At 50.9% G+C, this 26,152-nt stretch overlaps 8 protein-coding genes across 8 annotated transcripts; 6 read left to right on the top strand and 2 right to left on the bottom strand.

Moving 5' to 3' along the window:
* Positions 1-126: 126 nt before the first annotated feature.
* On the top strand, positions 127-1,790 carry BDV17DRAFT_294019 (uncharacterized protein; the record flags this gene model as incomplete). Its single annotated transcript, XM_073762745.1, has 3 exons — positions 127-296; positions 361-1,117; positions 1,173-1,790. The coding sequence occupies 3 exons, from the start codon at positions 127-129 to the stop codon at positions 1,788-1,790; spliced, it is 1,545 nt and encodes a 514-aa protein (XP_073612730.1).
* Positions 1,791-3,565: 1,775 nt separating this feature from the next.
* Positions 3,566-4,894, top strand: BDV17DRAFT_165184 (putative RNA binding protein). Its single transcript, XM_073754729.1, has one exon. It carries the CDS (start codon positions 3,729-3,731, stop codon positions 4,812-4,814), a length of 1,086 nt encoding a protein of 361 aa, XP_073612729.1. The 5' UTR covers positions 3,566-3,728; the 3' UTR covers positions 4,815-4,894.
* Positions 4,895-5,178: 284 nt separating this feature from the next.
* BDV17DRAFT_270757 (putative cyclin-dependent protein kinase complex component) lies at positions 5,179-6,737 on the top strand. The gene is made up of 2 exons (XM_073758716.1): positions 5,179-5,345; positions 5,399-6,737. The coding sequence occupies exon 2, from the start codon at positions 5,694-5,696 to the stop codon at positions 6,438-6,440; it is 747 nt and encodes a 248-aa protein (XP_073612728.1). The 5' UTR covers positions 5,179-5,345; positions 5,399-5,693; the 3' UTR covers positions 6,441-6,737.
* BDV17DRAFT_270756 (ankyrin repeat domain-containing DHHC palmitoyltransferase family protein) lies at positions 6,738-10,291 on the top strand. The gene is made up of 6 exons (XM_073758715.1): positions 6,738-7,534; positions 7,610-8,413; positions 8,463-8,535; positions 8,595-8,859; positions 8,906-9,018; positions 9,066-10,291. Exons 1-6 carry the CDS (start codon positions 7,223-7,225, stop codon positions 9,713-9,715), a joined length of 2,217 nt encoding a protein of 738 aa, XP_073612727.1. The 5' UTR covers positions 6,738-7,222; the 3' UTR covers positions 9,716-10,291.
* A 1,916-nt stretch (positions 10,292-12,207) lies between these two features.
* BDV17DRAFT_165144 (L-ornithine N(5)-monooxygenase) lies at positions 12,208-13,965 on the bottom strand. The gene is made up of 2 exons (XM_073754728.1): positions 13,002-13,965; positions 12,208-12,953 (listed from the first exon to the last, which is right to left on the bottom strand). Exons 1-2 carry the CDS (start codon positions 13,859-13,861, stop codon positions 12,320-12,322), a joined length of 1,494 nt encoding a protein of 497 aa, XP_073612726.1. The 5' UTR covers positions 13,862-13,965; the 3' UTR covers positions 12,208-12,319.
* Positions 13,966-16,052: 2,087 nt separating this feature from the next.
* On the top strand, positions 16,053-17,002 carry BDV17DRAFT_270749 (uncharacterized protein). The gene has a single exon (XM_073758714.1). It carries the CDS (start codon positions 16,393-16,395, stop codon positions 16,756-16,758), a length of 366 nt encoding a protein of 121 aa, XP_073612725.1. The 5' UTR covers positions 16,053-16,392; the 3' UTR covers positions 16,759-17,002.
* Positions 17,003-19,581: 2,579 nt separating this feature from the next.
* Positions 19,582-22,842, top strand: BDV17DRAFT_294014 (tyrosine protein kinase SWE1; the record flags this gene model as incomplete). The annotated part of the gene is made up of 2 exons (XM_073762744.1): positions 19,582-22,056; positions 22,114-22,842. 2 exons carry the CDS (start codon positions 19,582-19,584, stop codon positions 22,840-22,842), a joined length of 3,204 nt encoding a protein of 1,067 aa, XP_073612724.1.
* Positions 22,843-23,635: 793 nt separating this feature from the next.
* Positions 23,636-25,807, bottom strand: BDV17DRAFT_165067 (hydrogen/calcium exchanger domain-containing protein). Its single transcript, XM_073754725.1, has 3 exons — positions 24,647-25,807; positions 24,294-24,590; positions 23,636-24,222 (listed from the first exon to the last, which is right to left on the bottom strand). The coding sequence occupies exons 1-3, from the start codon at positions 25,438-25,440 to the stop codon at positions 23,892-23,894; spliced, it is 1,422 nt and encodes a 473-aa protein (XP_073612723.1). The 5' UTR covers positions 25,441-25,807; the 3' UTR covers positions 23,636-23,891.
* Between the last annotated feature and the right edge of the window lie 345 nt (positions 25,808-26,152).

The following is a 26,152-nucleotide window of genomic DNA, read 5'->3' as shown; positions in this document are numbered from 1 at the left end:
GTGACAGCAAGCTGGGCAGGCGTTTGTCAAGCTTCTTGAATGCCCTCGAGCAGCCACTGATGATGGACCTTGTCGGTGGAGAACCCCCCGTATCTAGATCCCCGAGACCGAAATCATAACAACAAAATGGACCCTTCAGAGGGGGTCATATCCGCATTGAAGGACCGGAATATACCTCTAAAACGTGATGAAATTACAGCAGCTTTGAACGACAGCCTCAGCGGTGCCAAAAATGCAGAATGGGTGCAGGAGCATCTCACCCCGGACACGCTTTTGTCGGAGGAGGAATTGAGGCTGTAGGCTCTGCTTCGATCGTCCATGCCTGACGAAGTGATGTACTAATTTGGGACTCTATTGTAGGTATTCGAAACTTGAATCATCTGGTTCATTGCCCGCTCTTTTCTCCGACACAAACTTCGATTCCACGCGCCCTTTTCTAGATGAAGACCTTCAAAACGCGATTGAAGCATTGAATACCTCTACGGCGGAAACACAACGGCAGGCAGACCTACTGACATTGCAATGCGATATCCTCGACCGACAGCATAAGCGAGATCAAGGTCGAGAATCCAGACGAAATAGAGAGGTAGAAAGATTACGACGAAAACATGACGTAGGGAGACAAAATGCGTCTGTTGCGGTGAGCAAGTTGGCGCACGAACTAAAGGTCAGCCTGAAGGATGAATCTGAGAATTCGACGTTGGATGGAAAGAAGATACTCTCTGCTTTGACGACCCGCCTGAAAGAGAACGACACATTGCTCCTAGACCTAGAGGGGCTTGCCGCCGGAGTAAAATCCTCTGATAGCGATGCGTCAATTATGAAGCGAACGTCGGAACTTAGCACAGTCCTTGCTCAGTATGTTGCTGAGGAGATATACTGCCGGCTCGATCGCATGTACCTGGAGAAAATCCTTGATGCTCGCAAAGCGGCTTTCTCGTCAGGCAAGGATGCTGAGACTGCGGCTGGCTTGGAGCAAGAGATGGAGTCACTTTACTCTGAAATTGACATTTTAGCCGAAATGTCTACTAAGCAGCAGTTTGTCGAACCCATCTTACGCCAACTCCAAAACCACCATGGCCAGCTGCGCATCGCCTCTCATCAGAAATACGACCTTGTGCGACCCCTCTTGTCCTGTCTGCCTTGCTATTGACCTAACTGTTGCTTTTTAGATCCTCGAGACAATCACGGAGATGACGACTTCTGCAGAAAGCCTTATCACAAGCCTGCAAGATCGCGAATCTTTCTGTACCACCCTCGAAACCTTCGCCTCCACGTATCGATCCGAAGTGGGTGAGCAGGTTCTGAACTCAACCAGTTCAAGACGGGAGACTATGAGAAGATTTTCCGCGCAACCAGCACTAATGGCAACGCAGCCTGGGAAACAAAGCGGCCCCTTCCCGGAGTCGGATTCTCTAAGTGGGCTCTTACGCCGCTTGGGCCTATCATTCGAGGCTGTCTTCAAAGCTGAAGAGACCGACGGAGGATCTCAATCCTTGATTCAAGAGAGACAGCGCATGCTCGATGACCTGCACAACTATGGCATTGCCAGTGACTCGCCACTGGCAGCCGAGCTGCTGCCAACAGACCGGGCAACTAGGCTACTTTCTTCTTCCTTGAAAGCCGATTCCCTTTTCAGTGCTTCTCTGGCAAGTGTGGAGCATGAGGAAAGCCTCACCGAGCTTGAGTCCAAGCTAAGTCGGATCCAAACAGGCATTCAGAAAATCAACCAGGACGTTATTTATCAACGAGACAAGAATCAGGAGAGATTTTTAGAAAGATGGGGGTAGCGCAAAGCCGCGCTCAAATTTTGCTGCCGTGAGTGTCCGACAAATGGCTCATTCGAGAATCCGACTCCAGTCTGTCATAGAGTCAGCGTTTCCTCTCACGGCGCGGGAAGAGCAACGCCCATACTCCACGTTGATGCCTACAGTCAGCCCCAGGAATTCTTCGGACGAAAACCAACAATGTGCTACACAGATGATTCGCCAATTTGCCTGCAATTTAGGTCATCTTCAGGCATCAATCTGCCGAAAGACCAACACGCCACCAACATTTGGCTATAGCAATTACGAACAGACGCGGTGGCAAATGACGTGCTTTAGTATAGGAAAACCTGGTCTGCGGCTCTTTCTACCCTCCACTAATGCGGGTTTTCTGGTTTCTTGCAGTGGATAGCTCGGTCCAGTCCCTCAAGACACCGTGCAACAGAGAGGCTATGCTCAGCAGATAACAGTAATTCTTAGCTACGTGCGCCTGCCAGAGCTCGGACTCTTGGCGAGCGCATCAAACAATGCTTTACCATCCTCGTGCGCTAAAACCCTGTCAAGTAGTTACTACGTAGTTGTGGTAGCAGTGGCTAGTGCTCTGACCCCAGAACATACATCGCACATCCACCACGGCCACCGCCACACCCCGTTTTAGACCACAAGATCCAATCACTCACGAACTACACGCGCATTTCTTCATCAGCCACGAAGTCAACACTCTCATGCTCGGGAAGTATGACTTGCGTTCGTCCTAGAGTTTTTTCAACCATACTGCATACTGCTAGATCGGCTCGTCCCGCTATCTATCTTTCTCGCTAACCCCAACCACGCCGCCCAAACTAGACACTATACTAAACACCATACTAAAATCATAGATCTCTATTTCGAGACTCGAAAGAGAATAAGTATAGTCATCGCGACAACACAGTTTCAGCCGCAAATACGACCATGCTTCAAATAGTCGAAACGTGAAGGTCCATTGTAAGGCAGAGAAGTCACGAGCTTCTTGAATGACTGGACTAGCCTTGTTCATGAAACCTGCCCGGCTGACTCGGGGTCGGGAGCCATGACGTTGAGCCCAGATCGGCCTAATGATCGCAGAATCTGGCTATACTGACAGGAATGTGTAAGAAGATTTCATCTCGTATGTAGTGAGGAGAAGGGTAAGGGAGAGGGGAGCTGAACATGGCCGGGGATGGTGGGCTGTGCAGGAGCTAGGGCTGTTTTCCAACAGATCTGGCAACGCACCGGCGCTGGTGCCCTTTGTCCTGATTCTTCAGCCTCGTCTGCTCTGCTAGTGGTGCGCGCTAGGCTGCAGTGAGATATGACTAGGGAGTTAGGCAGGTACCCGATCCTGATCCTACAAAGGCCGGTTCCTGGCTGGGGGCTGTTAGTTGCTTGCTTTGCTGCTTCGGGATGAGGTCCCCGCTATCCCGGCTTCTTTCATAAGGCATTTTTTTCCTTGGAGCCCTTGAAACAAGTTTCCTGATGAGTATAAAGGCGACTTTGTTTCCTTTTCTTTACGCTTATATATAGGTTCCTTTGAGAAAGAAACTTCTGACTGAGTCCCGTATCCTGATACAGAATCAGGCGCTCGCCTTTGAACCCATGACGTCGACCACATGTTCTTCATCCATGACAAGGCCTTGAAGAAGACTCACTGCCGCCGTGAACTGAACAGCTCAAGGTATTCATCCCCTTTTTTAGTTGCTATTATGTGGTCTCTTTGTGTTTTGCTGCCATTTACCCTTTGTCCGAGGGTCTATTGCGCTCGAGAACGAATATATTTCCATACTGTCAAACGTTCATTCACCTATATTTGTGTACGGGGCCTTCTGATCTACAGAGTCTCCTTGCGTGCTTGCCAGATATATTTTCGCCGTGTCCCGTCGCGAACAAAAGACATTTGCTGGAAGAGCGGAATGTACATCGCTGGTATAAATCACTGACTTATTCACAATGGAGATTCGAAAAAGAAAAGTTATCCGCAGATACGTGTACACCGACGGTGGAGGAATATGCCGGCGCCCAAAATCTTTTGAGCGAGACGATTACTACTACAGGCGCTATGCTCAGCACAAACGGACCGAGGAGAGGCACTCACCAGCGTATCGTATAATCGAGACCAGGGAGTCTCTGCGACCTAGGGCAGGCCTCAACAAATTGTGGAGACGCGACCAATCGCCAGTTCGGAGCGAGCCGTTCACGATGCGCATGCCGTATAACAAACGGGTGTCACCAGCTGTGGACTATTATGAGTCCAGACCAAGGGGCCGCGCCAGGTCTCCTCGTCCATTTGTCGTGGACCATGTTCCCGAGATACGATACGCTTGGCCGAAAACTAGGAGACAAAGGTGTCCATCACCCGATATCCGGCACATCTCGCCACGAAGAAGATCTTGTCTTCGACGACCTTCCTCTCCGCCTTTGGCAAGAGAGGAAACAACTGTGATTGTTGACGATGCCCCCCGAGAGGGGCGTTCACTGGAACGGCACAATGGACCCAGACGACCACGCGAACGAACACCCGTGGTTGAGCGCGAACCAGTCAGGCGAAGAGGGCGTACCGTCGAGATTCACCAGCCACCAGAACGAACAAGACAGCGAAGTAGAAACTCAAGAAGACGGCAGGTCAGGTTTGCGGAAGACGTCGACTATGAAGAGTACGACCGACCCCGACGGCGCGATGAACCCTATCACATTGATGATAGCGATGATGGCAGGCCCAGATATAGGAGCCCATCTCCAGGAGGAACAATGTACCGGATGACTGGGGCATCACGATGCCGCCGTTCGGAGACCATTTCAGAAGGGGCTCGTCTTCGGCCTCGAATTATCCAGGACGGTAACCGCGAGATATCAGAAGCTGGTGATCGTATTTACGGCGAGGCTCGGAGAAGAAGGCGAGATCCTGAAAGGGATCTCCATGACTTTGTGTCGCATTCAAGCTCAAGATTGCGACGCCGAGTTGACGACATTCGGGAATTCAGCTCTGACGACGAGAGCTTCACGGATTCTCGGCGATATGGCAGGCGCTGGCTTTGAGTGCCCAACTTGTTATTCAGACAGCCTGATATTTGGGAGATTGGGGGTTTCTAAAGGTCTTTCGTTAACGACTTTCTTTTATTTGGGTGGAACATAGGCAGGCGCTAAGGTTGGAGTCTGTTCATAGCTTCAAGTATCAGGGTTCTGGCTGGAGTCAATTTAAATAAACTCCATTCCTCTGGGTGTAATGACAAATGAATTATGAAAGTTTTCTATTTTGAATTTTTTTGAATTTGTGCAAACAATTTGACAATCGAGGAGCGACAGGAGGAAGGGACGATGTCCGGCTAAAGCAAGCGCCGGGTAAAATAGTGCCCGATACAAAGCCCGTGATGGCTTCACCTCCACGAAACATCCCATCTTCCGCCATGATACAACCGGCTGACGATTGCTGAGTGCCCATAATGAGTGCTGCTACTGAGGCGACAACATTCTGCAACATAAATTGATCGTTTGGATCATCCACGTGGTTCGTTCGCTGTCTTCGTGATTGCTTTTGGGCAGGTGCTCATGCGCTGGGCAGCCTCATTTGTGTGTGCTTCGTTCAAGGAATTGCTGGCTTCATACTGACCACTTCATGATAGTAATCCACGGAAGGACAAGCTCCCTAAACCTCCGAATCCGATGGATCGAATTCTGTAACTCCAACAATTCTCATCTTTTATCCTTCATCCCGCCCTGGCCCCTCCTCCGTTACTCCTTCGTCGTCGCCTGTCCGATTCAATTCGCCTTTTGTCTACAACTACGTACGCGAGACGTTGAGCCGGGCATAGTCCAAAAATGCCATTGTCATCTAAACTATCGCGGGTACATCTATCTAAATAGACGTACGCTGGAAGCCACTATATTTACTCCGTCGAACGATTGCGACCTGTCGCAATGAGCAGCGAGGTCGCCGAGGGCAAGTCTCGGGCTGATGAAACAAACACCCAACAAGGGCTCGGAGTTCTATCTTTGCCTAATGAAGCGCAAAACGGCGCAAATCTCAACTGCCCGGACGTGTTCGCGATCACGCCAGAGAGCGCCCTAGAACTTTTGTGTATTGCCGTGGACAAGCTCGAGGCCGTGTCAGCGATGAGCATCCCGCGCGCTCAAGAAGGCGATGCTGCTGCTTTTGGTCTGAAGAGCGAGATATCGAGTGGCGAACAGACACCCACATTGGTGAGCGATTTGCGATTCCACGATCACGGTCATGATGTTATACAACAGTCTCTTCTGGCCAAGCGATTTTTGTCGAAGCGGGAACCACCGATTACACTAAAGGAATACCTTTCGCGCCTTCAGCGTTACTGTCCGCTGTCCACAGGAGTGTACCTTGCCGCAAGCCTTTACATTACCCGGGTAGCAGATGTTGACCGAGTGGTATCTGTGAACCGGAAGAATATGCATCGCCTGGTGCTTGCTGCACTGCGCGTAGCGATGAAGACGGTCGAGGATCTTGTCTATTCACATAGCAGGGTCGCCAAAGTTGGAGGAGTGACAGAGCGGGAGCTCACGCGACTAGAAGTCAGTTTCTGTTTTCTGGCGGATTTCCAGCTACGTGCCGATAAAACAATGCTGGCTGAGCAGGCAAGAGTCCTGCAACGGCACATGGCTCACCCAAACGAAGCCAACCTAGAGATTTGACATTGAACAGAGTTTGGTGGATTGATGTTTCGTGCGCTAACAATTGGAAATGATACCCCGAAGCTCACTATAAGAGGATGACCCAGTCAACCTGGGTTTGGTGTCGCGCTTGTCTCATTCAGCTTTTGGTCTTCAACATGTTTGATTCCCCTGATACCTCTTGTGTACTTTGATCAGCACTATAACAATTTCACAATAAGCGAGGGTTTGAACTCCAAACAATGCGGCTGCCTAACATTACCCAGTAAACTACCGAAGTTTGGCGATAGACCGGCTGAGTAATGAGCCTTTCAGCCAGCTTCAATCCATTGATTTCTCAGTCCTCATACTGGAACTTCAATGAAGACTGTTAGCTGGGACTCGGAACTGGCGAACGTGAAATAATAGGTAGTCGTACCGTGGTCAACGTTGGAAGTCCCTGAGGCGCAAAGCGATCGTCCCTTCAGCCCGCCCGTTTAGCGTCCGCGGCCGACTGCTCCCCTTCGATTGACAATCACGTACTCCGTATTTGTTCAGCCCCGAGCCTTTTCTCCTTCCTTCACGACACGGCCTTCTTTTCTGCTCGCATTTGTTCCTAACTTCCTTAATATATGAGTTTCACTGCGTCCGGAAACCGTTGTTTATCCGACTGTCAATGACCTCCGCACCGCTTCGTTGAGCCTGCATAGCGCCCTCCTCAAACTTGCATCGTGTCACGCCCCCGCTGTTCTTCCTTATTCTAATCGTCAAACAACTTGCTTAATTTCGTCATCTTGGCCGCATCCAAAACATTTTCACGAAAAATGTCCTCTGGGGGTTCCTCATCCGGACCCCAAGCCAGCGGCAGCAGCAACAGCTCTGCTGCCCTAGGCTCAAGCCCGCCTTCCGCGCCCTCGGGCAAAAGCGCCGCTACACCTCCAAAAGTTGCTACCGATAGTGTGTCATTTGAGCTGAAGACTATGAAACCGGAGCGCAGTCCGGCGAAGTCAATACCACTAGGGGAAGATATCATGCAGATTGCTCGGATTGGAGAGGTTTCGGTGATGCAGAAGCTGTTTGACGAGAAGAAGTTTACTGCAAACCACTCAGACGATGAAGGGATTACCCCATTACATGTGCGTACCGCTCATTTGGATGTTTTAAACTTGATTCTAGGGATTGACTGTGCTAACCATATACTTTACTATTAGTGGGCCGCGATCAACAATCAATATGCGATGTGCAAGTTCCTGATAGAGTCCGGTGCCGATGTTAACGCGAAAGGGGGAGAGTCCGTCGCTACACCCGCAATGTGGGCAGCTCAGCGGTGTCACTACTATATCGTGCACCTGCTGCTCGAGAATGGCGCCGATCCGCTTCTTACCGACGTCCAGGGCTACAATATCCTCCATCTCGCCACGATCGACGGAAACGCATTCCTACTTGTACTACTTCTGCACCAGGAGATACCAGTCGATGTTGTCGATCAACAAGGTCATACGGGGCTGATGTGGGCGGCTTATAAAGGATATCCGGCATGCGTGGACTTATTCTTGCGCTGGGGCGCGAACCCGAATGCTGTCGATGATGGTGGATTGGCGCCTCTTCACTGGGCTCTCGTCAAGGGTTCATTGCCGTGTGTTCTAAAGATCCTCGAATACGGTGCCGACCGGTTCGCGACGACAACCGATGGGAAGACGCCGGCCCTTGTAGCACAAGAGATGAACACAAGACATGTCTGGTACCGCGCTCTGAGCGAAAATGGCTTCGACGCGGACGGGAACAGGAAAGTACTCCCCATGGGTTCAGGCCCCTATGTGCGGGACAAGAGCATTATGTCCAAGTTCTTCTTCTTCTGGCCGTTCGTCTTGATTTTTGTGGTTGTATGGATTCTAAGCAACATGGTCATCTACTTTGCTATTCCTATTGCAATTGTGGCAGTGTTTGGGTTACAGTGGGTGGCCAAGAAGGCTGCCAGTCTAGGCCCGGCTGAATATAGGATAATCCAGAAAACGGTAAGAATGGGCATGACCAAAACCCTCACAGCTTGCTGATATGTTCTAGCCCTTTATGTCCGGTGTCTTTGCGGGCTCGCTATTTTGGGTGTTCATTAGATACGTGCTCCATGTGTTGCCAGGTAAGAGCTTCTTTTGTGATTCTGCGCTGAGCGAAATTGACTAACATATCGGTTTTTAGCTACATACTCCACGCATTCTTTCCTGAACATAGGATTCGTGGTGTTCTTCTCCTTGACGACATACTTTTACTTCTACACAATGGTTGCAGATCCGGGGTATGTTCCGAAGCTTGGCAGCAGAAACCAGCAAAGAGCGGTGGTTAGCCAACTGTTTGATGAGTGGAAGTTCGACGAAGAGAATTTCTGCGTCCAATGCATGATTCGAAGGCCCCTGCGTAGTAAACACTGCAAGCGCTGCTCACGCTGCGTTGCAAAGCATGATCAGTAAGACACCATCGGACTGCTCCTAGTACAACGCTAACGCAGGCAGTCACTGCCCCTGGATTGATAACTGCGTGGGCGCTAATAACCTACGACAATTCGTCTTGTACATCCTCTGTCTGGAGGTTGGCATTATCTTGTTCCTCCATTTGACTTTCAACTGTGAGTACCGGGCGCCCGGCGGTTCTGAAACAAACTGACATGGTAAGACATCAACGCACTGTCAGCACCAACGGAACCAAAGTGCAACGTTTTGAATGATCAAATCTGTGACTTTGTGCTCCGAGACACTTTTACGCTTCTTCTTGACCTTTGGATCGCAATGCAGCTGGTCTGGATCACTATGCTTGGCGCCGTTCAGCTTGTTCAGATTTCTCGGAATCAGACGACGTACGAGAATATGAGGGGACACTCGTTGGATCGCGGCTACCCCAGCTCCCGCGCCTTCGCTTCTGCCGTCACAGCGGGTACAACTTCGCTCGATGCCGCCGGTCTCTCATCGTCCGGTCAAGGCCCCAATCCTGCGCTGGCGCAGGGTGGACATCGCCACCGCGGCGGTTGCTTGAAACAATGGTCCTCTCTACTCGGATTCGATACGTTCTTCGCCACTGCGCGTGAAGGTCTCCGCGACGGCCCGCATGCCACCCGGGCCAAAAACCCTTTCTCGCGCGGCCTCGTCACAAACTGCCGCGACTTTTGGTGTGATCCGGCGCCGTACTTTGGCAAGCGAGAACCCGGTTCTGCGATGCTGGGCGGCGAGATTGTCAATTACAACAACATGTATGAGTCTCCGTCGCGGATGCATAGCAGTGCGGGCTACCGCAGTGTGGCATACGACGAGAACGCGGACATTGTATAAAACGAGTATAATCCATGTCTTGTTTGGCAAGGTTGGAGTCCCAGAGGATATAATAAACACCGAACGATCCTATTGTTATGTCTGTTGGGTAATGCGGAGGGGTTGTTCTTTGTATAATGTTGCATATACAGTTAGTCGCCTGTATATACTGCGAGGCATGATTAGCATTCATGAAAATAGTACAGCACGATTCGCCCTCGAGTTGCTATATAAACAAGGAGTTAGTAAAGCTCCTGGGTAAATGAAAAATACACCCCCGTAACCCCTGGCAAAGGTTGAACCATTGGAACAGCCCCGAAGATCCGATATCGCACGAAGCGGTAAAATTTCGCAGGCTTGTCTCACTCTCGCAGTCTCTCCCGCAGAGACTTTACGTATTAAAGTGGACCGGCAACTCAAATCCCACACTAGCATCTTATCTCGGCTAGATTGTTGTTTTGGCTTTTCTTGGGTCCGGCTGAGCTGGGTTGGCGGTGCCGCCACGCGCTTGGAGGTGTGCTTTGGTTGGAGGAGAGGTTGGTTTTGAGTCAGTCAGTGGCCATTCCATTGGGATTCGGTGAGGTGCTTGGGTTCGAGGTGAAGAAGTGTGAAGAATTTTGTTGGATTTGCTCTTGAATTGGGTTTTGGGTTTGGAAGCTACCTCGGAGTTTACTACTGGAGATGGAAGCTGAGACCCCACGCATTGCTGTTGAGGAGGGAGCAGTATTACGGAGTACATACTGAGTAGATACTAGGTAGCCATTGCTGAAGAATTTAGAGCCATGGTACGTACGGGGAATTAATCTATAGTGGAGATGATTGATTTGATTGATTAGGGCTGACAGCACAGAGGAATCATAATCATACCATTCTTGCAGAAGGAGAGCAGTCCTTCAAGGTCTATACATCCAGCTGTACGGTGACATACCTACACCTAGAAGGCTACATGCATGATGCAAAGCCCCACTACCTCTTCGGCTCTGCATCATGCATGGCCCTTCTACTACACTTGTAGGCAAGCTGGCGCAGGTCTCGACCTCCTCCAAGGCGCACAATTGAAAGGTGCCCCGGAGAACTGCGAACTGCAGTGATAGTCGTGTACTTTGTAGTCTCCGATATCCGGGATGACCGTCGCCGCTCTAGGAAGACCGTGGTACCTACCTTAGCCTTAGGTAGGGGTCCGGCGTTCGAGACTACTTGCGATCTACATGAAGCTCACAAAAAGCGCCGAGGTCCAGGCTTCTAGGTAAGCTCTAGCAAAGCCCATCTGTACTGAAGCTAGAAGATCTGTATTCTATCTACATGAATGCGTGCGCCTGGTTAAGTCTGTGTTTCTGACTACGATGTGCTATGTTGATTCACCGTGAGCGTAGTTGTCGACAGGGCAGTCGCTGTCCGTGTCTACCTATTAGAAGTGCCCTCTGTAAGATTGATACGTAGTAACACGAATCGCATGTGAGGATACAGAGCAAGGATACAAGACTCCGTTCAGAGTACGATCGACAAGCCTTGCACCAAAGGAAGAAGAAGGGAATCCCTCGGCACCAAGCCACCTCCAACCTGAAGAGTCAGGGTGCCCTTACTCAAACGAAACGAAAGAGTTTGGAGGTCGAGACAATTTGCTTTTTTAACAATTCGCGACAAGGCTGGGCATGGGCTTGTATGGAGGCCGGGTGCAGTGGAGACTCCTCGACAAGAATTCCGTGCGCGCGACGCGGCAGTGGTTGAGAGCGTGGCAGGCAGTTGGTTTGCGGTAGTCGGTTACGTTACGTACGAGTGGAGACCAATCTGATATGATAATAACTGACTATCCGGTCTTCACGCGACTTGCTTATTTTTTGGCCAGCTTGAGGGGGTTGAAACTGTACTCTGTAGTAGCGCAATGCAATATATCTGCAGTCAAACCAGGCTGACATTCCATTCCCCAGCCTCCAGACTCTCACGGGCCACAGCAGCGGAGCCGAAGGAAAAGAGCGGAAGAGCGGTTGCAGGAATCAATGGTGCCATCAGATAACAAGTGAAAATTTTTATCTGATGATCAGATTATCGGAACCGCAATCCAATCAGTGCCAGTGTATGGGTCCACCCAACGCTATTCCAGACCTCGTCTCAACTCGACCCGTCGTGTTCTTCCTTTCCTGCTGTCATTGGCTTGTCGAGTAATTAAATTCTCGCTTCTTCAGGAATCTGCAGTGCGAATATTTCTGTCTTTGAGGGTTTCTCGTCTTTTCTTGTGCGGTTGCGTATGACTGAGCCTGGTCTGGTCTAGCGTGAGTTGGGCTACCGCACTCGGAACGAAGAGGGAATGAGCTGCAGAGTCCAGAAGCGACATCGACTTTGAGGAGCCAGCAAATAGAAGTCATTGCGTGAATGCGTCGGATCAGATGCTTGTCTCTCGTCATTCATTGATGGAACCAGCGGTGAGCCTGGAGGTTCCTGGAATAATACATGCTCTATGTACTCTGTATAATAAAAGGCCAGACGAAAACTAATAATGTATCTATATAGCCAACCAAAATTACGCTCGATGCCAAGATGAGCCCGCTTTTTTCTCCGACGTTAAGGTACTCCATACATCAGCCAAGCGGGTCCCAGCTCTTCATTACTTTCGGGTCTGAATTTTTTTCAGAGCATAGCGCGGAATCTGGTGTCCGGCACCGCCGCGTTCTCAAGCTGTTCTCCGAAGATCGATTCCACCATCTCGCCACCTCGCGCGGCCAGAACCGACAGGAGACTGTCGCTCAGTCCATGTGTTTGCTCGTTGCTGCCTTGCAGCCAGATGCCAGCGTTTGTGCTGACCTTGCCGAGGTCGAGGTCGACGCGGTAATCCCGGCTAGGGGTCCAGCGATCCTGCGTCGCCGGCCGCAGCTGCTGCACCTTGCTGAGCAGTTGCTCGTGGGCATTGCGGTTGTATCCCGTTGCGACCATCAGCGCATCTACCTCCAAGATTTCCTTTCCATCGCCCACGAGGCTGTCCTTGCCTTCCTTCACAGCCTTGACGTGCAATCGCATCCGTCGGTTTGGTCCGTAATGCTCGACGCGTGTGATCTTGCGGCCGGGAAGGATGCGATGCTGCCATTGGGTCTCATCGGGGTTCTTGACTCTTTGGAGATACATGTCGTGGTAGATTTCCTCAATCAGCTCGAGCCTGACGACGCTGTAGTTCGTAGCTTTGTCCGCCTTGAGGGATCGCTGGCGCTCAGCGGCCGAGAGGTTGTAGAACTTGTCGGTACGTTCGGGGTTGAAGACTTCGTTCACACTGGCATTGGGTTAGTTTCAGCACCTGCATGATGTCGGCGCACCTTACAAAGGAGAATCGTCACTGGGTCTCATGGCAGAGTCTCTCATGATGAGCGACGTCCTGGAGTTGGGATACCGCTTCTGAAGATCGTGGAAAATTTCGGCAGCACTTTGGCCACTTCCTAGGACAGCAATGTTGTATGGCTCGTTGTTATCCTTGAGCAGACCCGGCAGGGTTGTGCAGTACTTGGATGAGTGCATGATCCTGGCGTCCTGAGGAAGCTCTGCAGGGAGCTTAGCAGTTCCTCCGAGGGCAAGTACGACCTTGCGCGCACTTCTGGACGAGATCTCGCCAGTCTCGACGTTGCGAGACAGAACAGTAAAGTAGTCAACAACGGGATTGTCCGGGCTCGACTTGCCGGGGACAACCTCGATAACCTCCTCGCCGTAGGAAACAACATCGGAGAACTGGTTTGCACACCATCGCATGTAGTCCTCGAACTCCATACGGGCTGGGAGGAAAGTGCTCAGGTTTGTGAAATGAATAAGGCGGTCATTCTGATGGAGGTAGTTGAGGAAGGTGAAGCTGCTGCGGGGATCGCGGAGAGTGGCGAGATCTTTGATGAAGGAGATCTGCATTCTTGAGCCGGGAACCAGCATGCCCGAGTGCCAGGCAAACTGCTTCTGGCGCTCAAGGAAAGCGACCTTGGGCTGCCAGCCGGAGGTGGGGGCACATTTGTTCAAGCACGGGTCGAGCGCATCGTGCAGAGCAATTGCAATTGCGAGTGAGGCAGGTCCGAATCCTACGCACAGGAGATCGTGCAACTCATCCGGAGGAGTTGGTCTCAATCGCTGAGGACCGCGCTGCAGAGGCATCTTGCGGTAGCTCTGGAAGCCGATCTCGGGCTTCCGCTCGACAGGCTCCATTGGTAGGTCAGGCGCACTTTGTGTAGGAATAATAGAAAAAGAGAGAGTGAAGTACGCAAAGAAAGACTACCAGGAGGGCAGATCCGAAGAAAACTGGAACTTGGGAAAAATAATGAGATCGTCGGGGGTGGAAGGGAGCTGGCCGTTATATATGGCCGGGTTGGAATCGAGGAACAGGGAAAATCAGACCCATCCTGCTAGCTCCCAGTCTAACAGAGACTCGGCTCTCGTAATGGCTGGAAATTGCAAAATACAACCATAATACAGTAGGCAGCAGAGAGAGAGAGAGTGGGCACTGGAATACTTTGATAGCGGGCCAGAAGGCCAGCTTGGTTCCACCAGCGAGGAAATGACGATTCACAGGTTGCTTGTACGCTTGCGCTGCCGGAACACGCCACTGTGCTTGAGTACAAGGTACAAGGACAGGGACATTGTTTGCTTGGGACGGGTTTGGCTGGGCAGAGCTCTTCAGACAGAGCCCCGCAGTCCAAGCTCTCAGCTTCAGCGACTGCAAAGAAAGTGGGATGACGGACTGTCGAGATTAAATCCGCTTCTGCCCGATGTCGGGAATATAGTCTCCCTTCACCACCACGGTACTGTAGTACTGCAATGACTGAGAACAGTGGTATTATTATAATTGTGCATCACTGCTATCTTTGGGAAGAATGGCATGATACATCTCTTGCTGTTAATTCTGTCTATTCCTCTGCTGCAACAATATATCCGAACCCACATTCTATGCAGCCCGATATGCAAGAAACGGCGGGGTATCTCCAACAAGGAGGGGCTAGCAGTTCTCCAGCTTCCCTGCGTGTTCGGTGCAAAACCCTTTGCAGGAGAAGCACCACCATCCCAGGCTTGGTGTTCATCTCACTATCGATACCAGCGTCGTGACACAGATCTGGTGCTTGAATCTCGGTCATGTTCCTTTCCTCCCCCACACCAAAATAGCACGCCGTGCAGATGTATGACTATCTCAGCCAACGAGATGATTCGCCTGTCCGATCCGAGGAAAAGATCAAAAGAATAGGCTTGGTATTAAACTGTCATGGGCATCTACTTTGGCTGGCGATGGCAGTCAGGCGCCTTCGATCAGTGCTAATCAGCATCCTGCTATGTGGTATAAGCTACTATCGGAGTGATTCTACTTGACCGTTCTCCCAACCCACCGACCTGGGAAGGCTCCCCAAGGTTCCTGCACACCGATGGGGATCAGCGATCGGCATATGCGTGTGGCGATAAAGAGCGGCCCTTTTTGAATCATTATCTGCAAATCGCGATGCGTTCCCAGGCGATACTTTCACTCGCAGCAACAGCAACCTTTGACAAAATTGGCTTCAAAGGGGAACCACCATGTGTTATAAGAGACTCAAAGGTCTCCAGATCGGAAGCATTAAGGGCTGGACTAGCGCCCGGTCAGCTTAGAGTTCCTTTGGCGACTTCTTTTTCTGGCGCTTGTCTCGCGTGCATACCGAGAATCACTACATACTGCCTCTTTTAATTATCATTCTCAATGGTCAGTATCCCACTCAAGTCTTCTTAGATCCCACCTCTACTCCACAGACGCTCTTGCACCTTTCAATCTCCTACGTCCAGTGCGAATGGCCTGTCAGCCTCGATTGGAAATGCCTGCATCGTGGTTGGTTGACCTACAGGGATTAGGGCCAAAGCTCCCTTTCGAGTGCGTGCTATGGTGGCCATCGTTCCATCCAAACAGTCTTCCCCCACTCGCATTCTTTGCAAATTGAATGTCTCAAACGTTTGCAATTCAGTTGTCATTAACACTTTCTATTTCTAACGTTTGGGTGCATCTGATGCGATCCAGCGCAGCAAATCAGTACGGGATGTCGAAAGGGTGGAAGTGGAAGCACTCTAGAACTCTTGCTCTTCGGTATGGCGTCATTTACAGCCCAGGAGTCAGCTAGCCAGGTGCTAGTTGCCTATCTACTGGCATGGTGACATACACGCCTATGGGCCCTTGCGGCTTTCATTCCCCGAGCTCACCCAGGCCAGCCGAGTGAACTCCTATGCTCCAAACCAAAGCTTTGCGCCATCGAGCCCGACAACAGGAATCCCACGCTTTACAGGTCACAGACTTCTAGGGCTGGCGCATAGCAAGTTTCAAGGACGTAGTAGAGCAATCCGCCCATGTTTTGGGGGCGTACTCTGGAAAACGAGCCATACCCCTTGGCTCTCGTCCTCTTATTCCATCGGACTCCGGAGTGTGCATATTCTCATCACGCCATGTAAGTCGAAGACAGGTTTTTCCTGGCTTGCCTGCAATTTTGAGGAGGGCCCCATGTCCCAGACGCAGATGGTTGTGAGCAGAGCACGGCATGATGGCATCGCATGGTCACTGCTCCCTTCCGGCACCGTTGGGCGCATATACCCAGCCTCTCGTCGAAGCTTTGCTACCTCATTTATCTAGTGCTTGCAAATCTGTCTAGGCTCATTAAGCCTCACTTTCTGGCAATTTACTGGTTTACCGTTCAGTGCGAAGGAAGTTATCATTACGCTCTGAATGCGACTATATGCCCTTGCAAGCTCATGGTCCGGGCGTTTTGCCGAGTTGGTTCCTTGCTTGTTGTCGTTCCAGACGACACTTGACATGTTGTCGCTTGAGAGTCTGCCAATCCTGCGATCTTCCTAAAGCCTTCAGTCCCTGCGGCATCTGCCAAATCCCCGTTTTGCGACCCGAAGGCATACTCTCAGAGACGAGAAGCCAACTGGAGCTCGCTGTCCTGCCATTCTGGGCTCGCAGAAATACAGTCCAAGCCAGTTCGATTTCCAGTCTTCTCCAAAGTGCCATGTCGCATCCGGCTGTCAAGCTAGCCCACGTCTACCCCTTGAATGAAGCGCTGGAGACTGGAATTCGAAAACCCTATCTGCATCTGTAAGGTTATGGCCATTATTGCTCCCTTCATGGAGAGCCTGAGCAGAGCCCGGGAGAGCGGTGTTATCGACAAGCTAGTATGAAGAAACAAGGAAGCTGGGGGTCATGCCGCATTTGATTGCCTACTACGGGTTTATATGGTGATATGTCATACTCCGCTCGCGGTGAGCCGGTAGTAGATTAGATAGCAATTAGCGAAACTGGGGTTGCTTCAGAGATGCGGTGTAAAGTATTGCCCTTGAGGTAAGGTTATTGCGTATGCAAGGTCAATTGAACTAGCGGTCTTGAATTTACTTCGTACTCTGGTCCATGCGCGGTTGCTGGATGAATCGTGCCTCTATGCAGCATTGAATATTGATTGAAGGGGTTGAACTTAATGAATCAAAGGTTGGACAATTGATGCTTGCTTTGTATACTTCAGAGAATTGGATTTTTCTGTGCGCAGCAAGTTGTGGTCTACAGTATCGGACTTAGGGCTGGATTGATGATATATATTTCAGTTGTCGCCCAGGACAACAATTTTCTAGTATCTCGATGCTCAACCATTTGACACCAGCAGTACGACGCTGTTTCAGAGAGTTGAGGTATGAAATGTTGACCATGATGCCCATGCTAAGAAGTCCAGTCGGCTGAAACCCCTCAACAGCCTGTGTAAAGGAACCAACCAACCACCAACCACGACCGACGGCAACACGACGTCAGCCCCAAACTCCACGAAGATCCCGAACTGGTGATCAAGGGATGCACATAGCGCCCGCCTTAGATTGGTGATATCGTGACTCTGGATACGTCAGACGAGGGAGATGGCCATTACACGTGGACAGAGGGGAAGATTGCTCTGTTCACTCCTCAGTAGCAGTTTCAGCGAATCAACTTGACGACTGCAGAACTACAATGGGGTTCGTAAAGTCACCCATTGGGAAGGCTCCAATCCGATTTAGGATCATGACTTACTCTGGTACTCTCGATGCCTATATTACTGCCTACGTGAGGCGCTCTTGGTACCTGACGCCGGGCGGGCTGGAGCCTCACTGTTTGAGATTTGCTGACTCATTATTTACTGGAGTAAAGGTACGTACGCGTACGGGAGGTTGAATGTCCAGACCTTCAGGTACGAGTTTCGCCACTCGACTCAGCCTAACAGAGATCATGATGTCGGTTGTGCACCTGGTGGCAAAGCCTGGGTAAGCGAAGCATAACCAGAGAAATAATTGGCGCACATGCAAGGGATTTGGGTGTTGGGCTGATGATGATCGCGCCCGGAGTACCCGCGCGCCTTATCTGAGCATTATCGATATGCTGCTCCCGTCTTCTCAAAGACCCGCGATTGGGGCATGCCAGCGAGGACACTCAGGACAGTGAGAGGACGACAAATAGGTTGATAGCGTCAACAGCATCAGCTAGACAATATTGAATCAAGAGATAGTGTTCGTAGTAGTTTGTATAGTCAGTCCTGTCACGTATGGTACGATGTTGTGGAGCGACGCGTGATGACCCGCGCTAGCCGCATGTGGGCGGGCATCAACAACAGCGACGCGACTGTCGCGCGTGCAAGAACAACATCCCCAAGACCCGCTCCAGGATTGGCCGCAGGGTAGACGAAGAGGCGACTCGACCGCTGGTCCTCTCCATGTCAGGCTCAGGCACGGTGTCAACTTTTTTTCCCCAGTTGTGTCATCCGAGTTGCTGTCCACTGGCCCATTCCATGTACTTCCCTCTCTCTCCATCTTGTTGGTGTGATTCCAGCTGATTATTGTCCTTCATTCGAAGTCTAAAACAGGATTCCCCCCTCCCACGTCCCGCAAGGGAAATTCCTCGGGCCATTTTCTTCAGTTAGGGTGCGCCGCTGCATACCGCAACTTTCGTTCCATCAGTATCCATCCGCAAGCGCCCCTCTCGAGATCCATCCATCTGCTCATCCCTTTCTTCGCCTTTCCATCTGCCCATTGACGACTCACCATCGCGTGACTGTCTGACCGGCTTTGACTTCTTGTGAGGGGGACAGCCTTGAATCAGCAACCCCTTGCGCCGCAGCGGCCTGGCGAGGCCATTCATCTGTGTTTTAAAGAAAGGGAGACGGAAGGGAGACGCAGAGTTGCTACTGCTGATTCTCCTGCAATCGAATCAGAACAGCGTTCACTGCACCTTCGGCCTGTCTCTTGCGCGTCCGAACCGTCGCAGGTCTTGCAGGTGCTTGCCGTTGCCTCGGATTGCGCATCAGCCTGGCGCGCGCGCCTATCGTCGCTGCAGTCGTTCCTGCACTTTCGCGTCGCGCCTGCTTATCCTGACGCGAGGGTTGTCAGCCTGAAACATTCTCTCCTGTCGGTCTCGTTTCAACCAGAGCGCCTGAGTAACCCGTCAGCGGTAAACAGAGGCCGCGGCTCGCAGAGCGCGCTTTGGTGACTGGGACTTTGTCGAGAGACAGCCCTCCCACGCCATCGACAATCAAGAGCGTATGGGACTGTCATAAGGCGACCTCTGGAATTTCTCGGCGCTGCCCAACCTTGTGATGTCAATCATAGTGCGCTCCAACTTGTTTGCTCTCTTTGCTTTGGGTTTATTGCCTGCACCCTCTATCCACTAAACATTCCAGCGCGTCGGGGATCGAGTCCTACGGCCCTGGTTGGCTCATCGCGAAAGGAGAAGAGCGCAATTAGAGTTACCTGCTCATTTTGTTATGATTATCTGCTGCGCCTCGAATAGTTGACTCAACCCTCGACACAATCGACCTCAAAACACACTTAGCGCTCACCTCTACTTCGTCCATAGCTCATAGATTCTTGAGTTATTCTTCGCGCCATCAACGAGCGAAGACTTCATTGACACAATGGTCGCGACCTTCTCACCGCACCGTGATGCAGGCGGTACATTACACCTGCCATCACATTCTGGAATCCACCACATTGACGCCAATACGGCTATTCGACAACTTCGTCGATCATTTTCCCGCTCACCGTCCAAGAGTCCGAGTTTCTCTCTGATAGCATCGCGCAATCACTCACCGTCCAAAAACACGTCATACGTCTCTTCTCCGCTGTCTCCATCCCGAAGATCCGCGCAGGGCAACTTCGTGCTGTTTCCTAGTTCCTCTCAACAATCACCTTTCGCCATCCCGTATCCGCCTAGCGCTAAAATCTCAAGACCTACTATGCGCCGCGCGCGTACGTCTCCTCGGAGTCCTACTAAACGTGCTCTCAACGTCTCAACGGATCAAGGAAACGCGAAACCCTTACATGGTGTATCTACTACTCCTGGGGTAGAGAACACTACCATGGTCCCGGCAATTAGCCTCTCACCTGACGAAGTGGTTGGTGGTGCCGACATATGTTTAAACAACTCGACCACTCCCACGGATGATACGCCCAATTTTCGTCCGGCCGCCTCGCGGATTGAGAAGAGACGTAGTGGAACGTTTGGCTCATATTCAGCCGTCAGCCCGCTGAAACGAAGTGATGGTATTATGAATCTGGACCGCGCATCACGGGGAAGTCCTTCAGCAAAACGACGAAGCGTACATGCTGCAAATCTTTCCGGGGATTTCAGCATATTCGATAGCGAAAACGTGACGCATACACCAGAGGATCCGAAAACTGCGGAGTCTGATTCCGAGAAGGACGCTATCTTCTTTCCTACATCAACCACACCACCATTCAGCCCGTTTGCTACCGTTCCTAGGCGCACATCTTCCCTCCGACGCTCCACAGTACAACAGCGACCAAGTAACCAGTCCTTATTTTCTCGAGCTAGGGCTATGGAAGAAGACTCTGAGGGTTCCGACATTGGGACTCCCTTAACCGTGCGTTCACGACCAGCTTTGAACAGTAACACCTTTCAACCGAACCGCGAAAGTCTGTTCTCACAACGTCCTACGCAAAGTAACTCTTTGTTCTCAAATTCGAATGGCACTGCAACCCGGCCTGCCGCCCATCCGCTTTCGAGGACAATCACCCAATCTTCATCCAGCTCCAGCCTGGTTGATGACTCTCCTACTCATGAAGCGCCTCAAAAGAATGATCGGCCGAGAGCGATTTTCAATTTCTCCAAATCGCTTCCAGCCGGCGCAACTCGACCTACCGCTGCACGCAATCTTACCCGTGAAGATTCGACATCATCTACAGATTCGTTTGCCACTCCCGAGAACTACAAGCTCGTTAAACCACTTCAAGCCGCCTTCATGTCCACTGGGCTCATATCGAAGAAGAACCGGAATGTTGACGACCCTCAAAGCATGCTGGGTTTTAGCAAGAATATGCCTGATACCCCGTGCAAAAGGCCAGTCAATCTATTCACCAGCAACCAGCCCGAGGAACCCCTGAGAAAGTCAACTCTAAGCAACGCCATGGAGATGCCACCCCCTTCGCCTTTCAACCCGCCAAGCACACGTAAGCCAGGTCCATTTGCGCGAGGTATGGGTATTTTTGGAAATACCTTCAACCGGCCAGACCTCTCGCGGCGTGGAAGCTTAGCGAGTATAGACGGTGATGATGGATTAGGGCTTCATACGCAGTCACCTTCCAACCGGCAGGATAGCCAACCTCTCAGTGAGTCTGATTTTCCACCGACACCTACGAAGCAGTCATTCTTCCCGTCCCGAACGTACCCTCCGACTGCCTCGCAAATTGCCTCCCTTGAGCGACTGTCCGACGCGAGGGCCACAAATTCTAGCCCACTGCATGACAGGTTTCAGCGTGGCTCACCCCGTACGCCTCAAGAACACCTCTGCCCTCCTGATCCCAGTGGGTTGACTATCTCGGCACCGAATGACCGACAGCCCGTTCATCCAGATTTCAATTCTCTCAACCTGCCGGCCACTCCGACAGGCCCACGGGATTCTTTCATAGGAAAGAGACCCAGTTTTCCCTTGAACATACATCACGCTCCAGATGTGGACCCGAGCCTGACATCTCGCTTCGACCGTGTTGAGCTCGTCGGCACTGGAGAGTTCTCGCAAGTATATCGCGTATCTCAACCCCATGAAGTGTCCTTGTCGTCCATATTCTCAACGACTCCGAAGTCTCCCAAGGAACTGTCTGATCAGATTTGGGCTGTAAAGAAAGCGAAACAACCTTATTCCGGATTGAAGGATCGCGAACGTCGTATCCGAGAGGTTGACGCTTTGAAGGCCCTCACGAACTGTGATCACATCATATCCTTCATGGATAGCTGGGAAGACAATGGACACCTTTACATCCAAACAGAGTATTGCGAGGAAGGTAGCCTGGACGTTTTCCTCGCCCAAGTTGGACTCAAAGCAAGACTCGATGATTTTCGGATCTGGAAGATCTTGCTTGAGTTGTCTACGGTAAGTTCTGACCCATTTCCGCATGTTGTGGTGCAGCATGCTAACAGCGATCAAAAGGGCTTGAAACACGTCCACGACTCGGGATTTATCCATCTCGATTTGAAGCCAGCTAATATCCTCGTCACCTTTGAAGGTGTTTTGAAGATTGCAGATTTCGGCATGGCGACTCGGTGGCCAGCTGATGAGGGAATCGAAGGGGAAGGGGATCGCGAATATATCGGCCCTGAAATATTGATGGGGCGATATGACAAGCCCGCAGACATCTTCTCACTGGGTCTGATCATTTTCGAGATCGCCGGTAACGTCGAACTACCAGACAACGGCCTATCGTGGCAGAAACTCAGGAATGGCGACATGAGTGACGTCCCGAGCTTGACCTGGAGTTCTGAGACCACCGTTTTACGCGACGCATCTGGAAACCCAGTCTCAGAAGAGCCTTCCTTCGAAGAGCTATGTGCGTCGGAATTCGGGGACGACGACTTTTGCACCCCCGACTTCCTTGGTAACAACAGGGAGCAAAAGCCGATCCCGTTCACTCGAGACAGTGAGCTCACCGACCCTCCCATTTTCATGGTCGACGCCAGTCATGGGCAGTCCTTGGATCGAATCGTGCGGTGGATGATTTCCCCCGAACCACTAGACCGACCCACGGCTGACCAAATCTTGGCATCCTATGGAGTCCAGTTTGTCGCTTCCCGACGTCGGGCTGGCGCTACTGTTTACGAGGGCAACTGGGGCCCTGCCGACGATGTTCTCGCGGAAGATGCCGAAATGATCGATGTTTGATTATACGACCTGTCATATTATTGCATTTGGACGGAGTTGGTGATTTTCTCAGATTCCCACACAGTACCATCTAACAACGGCGTTCATGCAGCCATTAAGGACTTTTAATGTTCATACTCCTGGGACCACCACAGTGACCCGAAACAGCGAAGGAGATGATTCGAAAGGGAACGCATCGATTATCCCAATGGCCCAACTATGTGATGGCCATGTACAAGGTGCTGTTGTCTTCTCTCTATCACTTCCACCTCGCGAAAACCACCCATCTTGGCTTATTTTCCGACCACCTTCCCTGCTCTGGCAGGTACCCTGTAGAGCTTCGGAGGTTCTAACGCTCGTTACTCTTATTTCCTTTGTTATACCACCAATCTAGCCTCGATGCTTGGTTTCGCTTCGCGCTATGTATCGATAACATTTGCGTGGTTGGATCCCTACGATTTTCTTTCTGAGACGCAAATTATGTCTCCCTTGCACTCACGGGGTTCTTCCTATTTTGAAGCAAGGTATCTTCGATGATGTAACAAGGCTTTTCATGTTTCTTTTGTTGGAGTATCTGGAGACTTCATTTGCTTTTCTTTCCTGGGGCGCTTTGGGCGTTTAATGATGATTCTTTACCCTTAACATACATGTCTCACCGTGTTTTGTTCGTCTGTAATTTGTTGAAGCTGTTTCCTTTCCTATATGGACCTTGATGGACACGGAGCAGAAAGGAAATGATCAAGCGGGCTTGAGACAATGCTTAGTATTTAGACTACTGAATGAATGCGACCATATCTGGTCGCACAACCTCATCATTTCTTCCTACTTAAGGCCCTGCATAGCGTATGTTGTAGTGTTTTAGTAGCTAGACTCTGGGTTGTGCGCGGGTAACTTATATTATTATAGACTTACCGTTTGTTTATGGCTCTATATATCAATCTCGCAAGCTTCGCTATATAATTAATAATAGTCTTCACGCAATGTATCAAGATCCAGAAGAGCTACAAAATGAAACAAACACCACGTATGCTTCAAACAAACACGGACACAAAAACCACAAAAAACCGAAACTACAACAACCGATGAGCAACAACCTCAGCAACAGCCTCCGCACCTTCCGTCTCCACCTCAATATTCGGGTAATACCAGGTCGTGACCGCGATGATGATGTAAACCAAGACACAAAGACCGCCCTCAAGGTAATTCGAACGTCCGTCGCGCAGGAAGTTACCGACGACTAGGATGGACAGGACGACGAGGACGATCATGAAGATCTCGAAGTTGAGACTCATGTCTTTGTTCAGGCACCAGCCGACTATGACGGCGAGAGGGGCGTTCAGAAGAGCGGTTTGGATGGACGGGCCGAGACAGTGGAAGAGGGCGAAGTTGATTTGATTGTCCCTGTAGATAGATGCGTTAGTTAGCAATGTGTATTGTACATTGCGGGTTTGTTGAGAGAGGTAAGGACTCACCAGGCTTCGTCAATAGCAGTGAGGTGCTCTGCGGCTTTTTCGACAACGGGCACGAGGATCAAGCCCATGAAGTTATCCGGGACGCCGTTATCGTGGACGATATGGTGGATCTCTTGGACTAGGAAAACGGCCGACATGCAGACGAAGGTCAATGATATGGCGATTGCTATCAAGCACTCGGTGAGCGTGAGCTTTGCGCGCTTTTCCTCTTTCTCTTTGTCTTCGTCTCGGTGCTCATCGATTTCAAGAACCTCGTCGAATATGGTGTGGTGACTGTGGAGGTTGTAGAATAGATACCTGACAGGGAATAATGTAAGTTAGGTTTTGAGAGCAAAGAAAGCAGGTGGACTCACATTAGGAAGGCAGCCAGCAGAATGATGGCGGTAGCTCGACTAATTGTCAAGGTATTGCTGGTTATCAGTTCTGGCGTGGACGTGGTAGCTGTGCTGCCACTGCTCAAAGCCGCGTAGAAGGCGCTCGGGATCAACAGGCCAAATCCTGCAACAAGCAATAGTCCAGACCCAACTTCGCTAATGGCATCATGGAAGACCTGTTCCTCACGACCAAGACCTCCGAGGAAAAAGCAGAGACCCAAGCAGAGAAGCAGATTTGCCAAGATTGATCCCAGGATGGCAGCTTGAATGACGGGTATCAGATCGCCGCCTTGGTCGTTATGGATCAACACCATGAAGAGCACAATCTCCACCACAGAGCTAAGAGTGGTTTCAAGAAGGACGCCAAATACCTTGGGTAGCTTTTTGGCGAGCTCGCCGCCGGCAAAACCAAGCAAATTCGCAGAAGGTACCATCGCAATATAGTTGAGCGCAAAGATCCAAACGTGAAGGTCCGGCCGAGCAAAGTGCATGGCGACGGCAGCAGGAACGAAAGGCCATAGGATATTGACTATCATCGAAAGGGTGCAGGTGCTCCTAAAGCAGACTTTCAGGAACAGAAGGGGGTGAACTCCAGACCGTCCGCTCTGCCCGGCAGTGTGAATTCGAAAGAGACTTCGATTTGATGGGCTTTCATTCTTGTGCCTGGGGAGAACGTTGCCATTGCCGTTGCTGCTGGCTGAGCGATTGAGGTCGGACATCATCAAATTCTCGTTATCCTCCTGGAACGAAGATGGCCGGCTCCTTCGTGACATTGTAGGTCGGGACAACGAAAAATAGTCAAAGATGGTTTTCTAAGCAGGTCCGGCGAGCGCTGCCGGAGGCAAGCTTGATTTATAGTGCCAATTAGAATAATCAAAGAGGCTGAAGCTTAAAGACGCAGGTGTGCACAGGAAAGGAAACAAATCAACGTCTCATGCTATTAATACCCCAGTCAGCTGTAGCACAGCGTGTCAAGGTATACTCTGCCCAGTGGTGAAAGGGTGAGTGTGAGAATGAGCGCTGCCGCGGTGGTAAGGGTCAAGGATGGCACGAAGATGAGTTCAAAGTCAAAACACATTCATGGGACGATCGCAAGGGCCCAAATAATAAACGCGACGGAGGACGATCAGTCTCAAATTGGTGCGCTGTGAAGTGGGCAGTGGGCAGTGGGCACCAATGGCACCGCCGTGTGAAATAATTTCTTAGACCTGAGCTGAGTCCTGAGCCGAGATCGAGGGACGTTAGCTGGATGGGAGATGGCGCCTATGATTGCTTCTAAGATTCCAATTGGACGCTTGTTGTAGTCGAGTCAGTGTAATGATAATATAGAGCCCGAACAATTGGACTATCTATCATCCAGGAGATGTGCGTCGTAGGACTTGGCAGAAAAGTCTTGAAACAACTTGGCTCGACTTAACAAGACTCGGCTACATGACCACCACGTTCAGTGGCTGAAAGCAGGCTTGGAAGAATTTCTGAATCCTT

Source organism: Aspergillus undulatus (assembly GCF_047715775.1).
Source record: "Aspergillus undulatus strain CBS 261.88 unplaced genomic scaffold BDV17scaffold_48, whole genome shotgun sequence".
NCBI classification, from domain to species: Eukaryota; Fungi; Ascomycota; class Eurotiomycetes; order Eurotiales; family Aspergillaceae; genus Aspergillus; species Aspergillus undulatus.
This window is presented reverse-complemented; position numbering and strand designations above follow the sequence as displayed.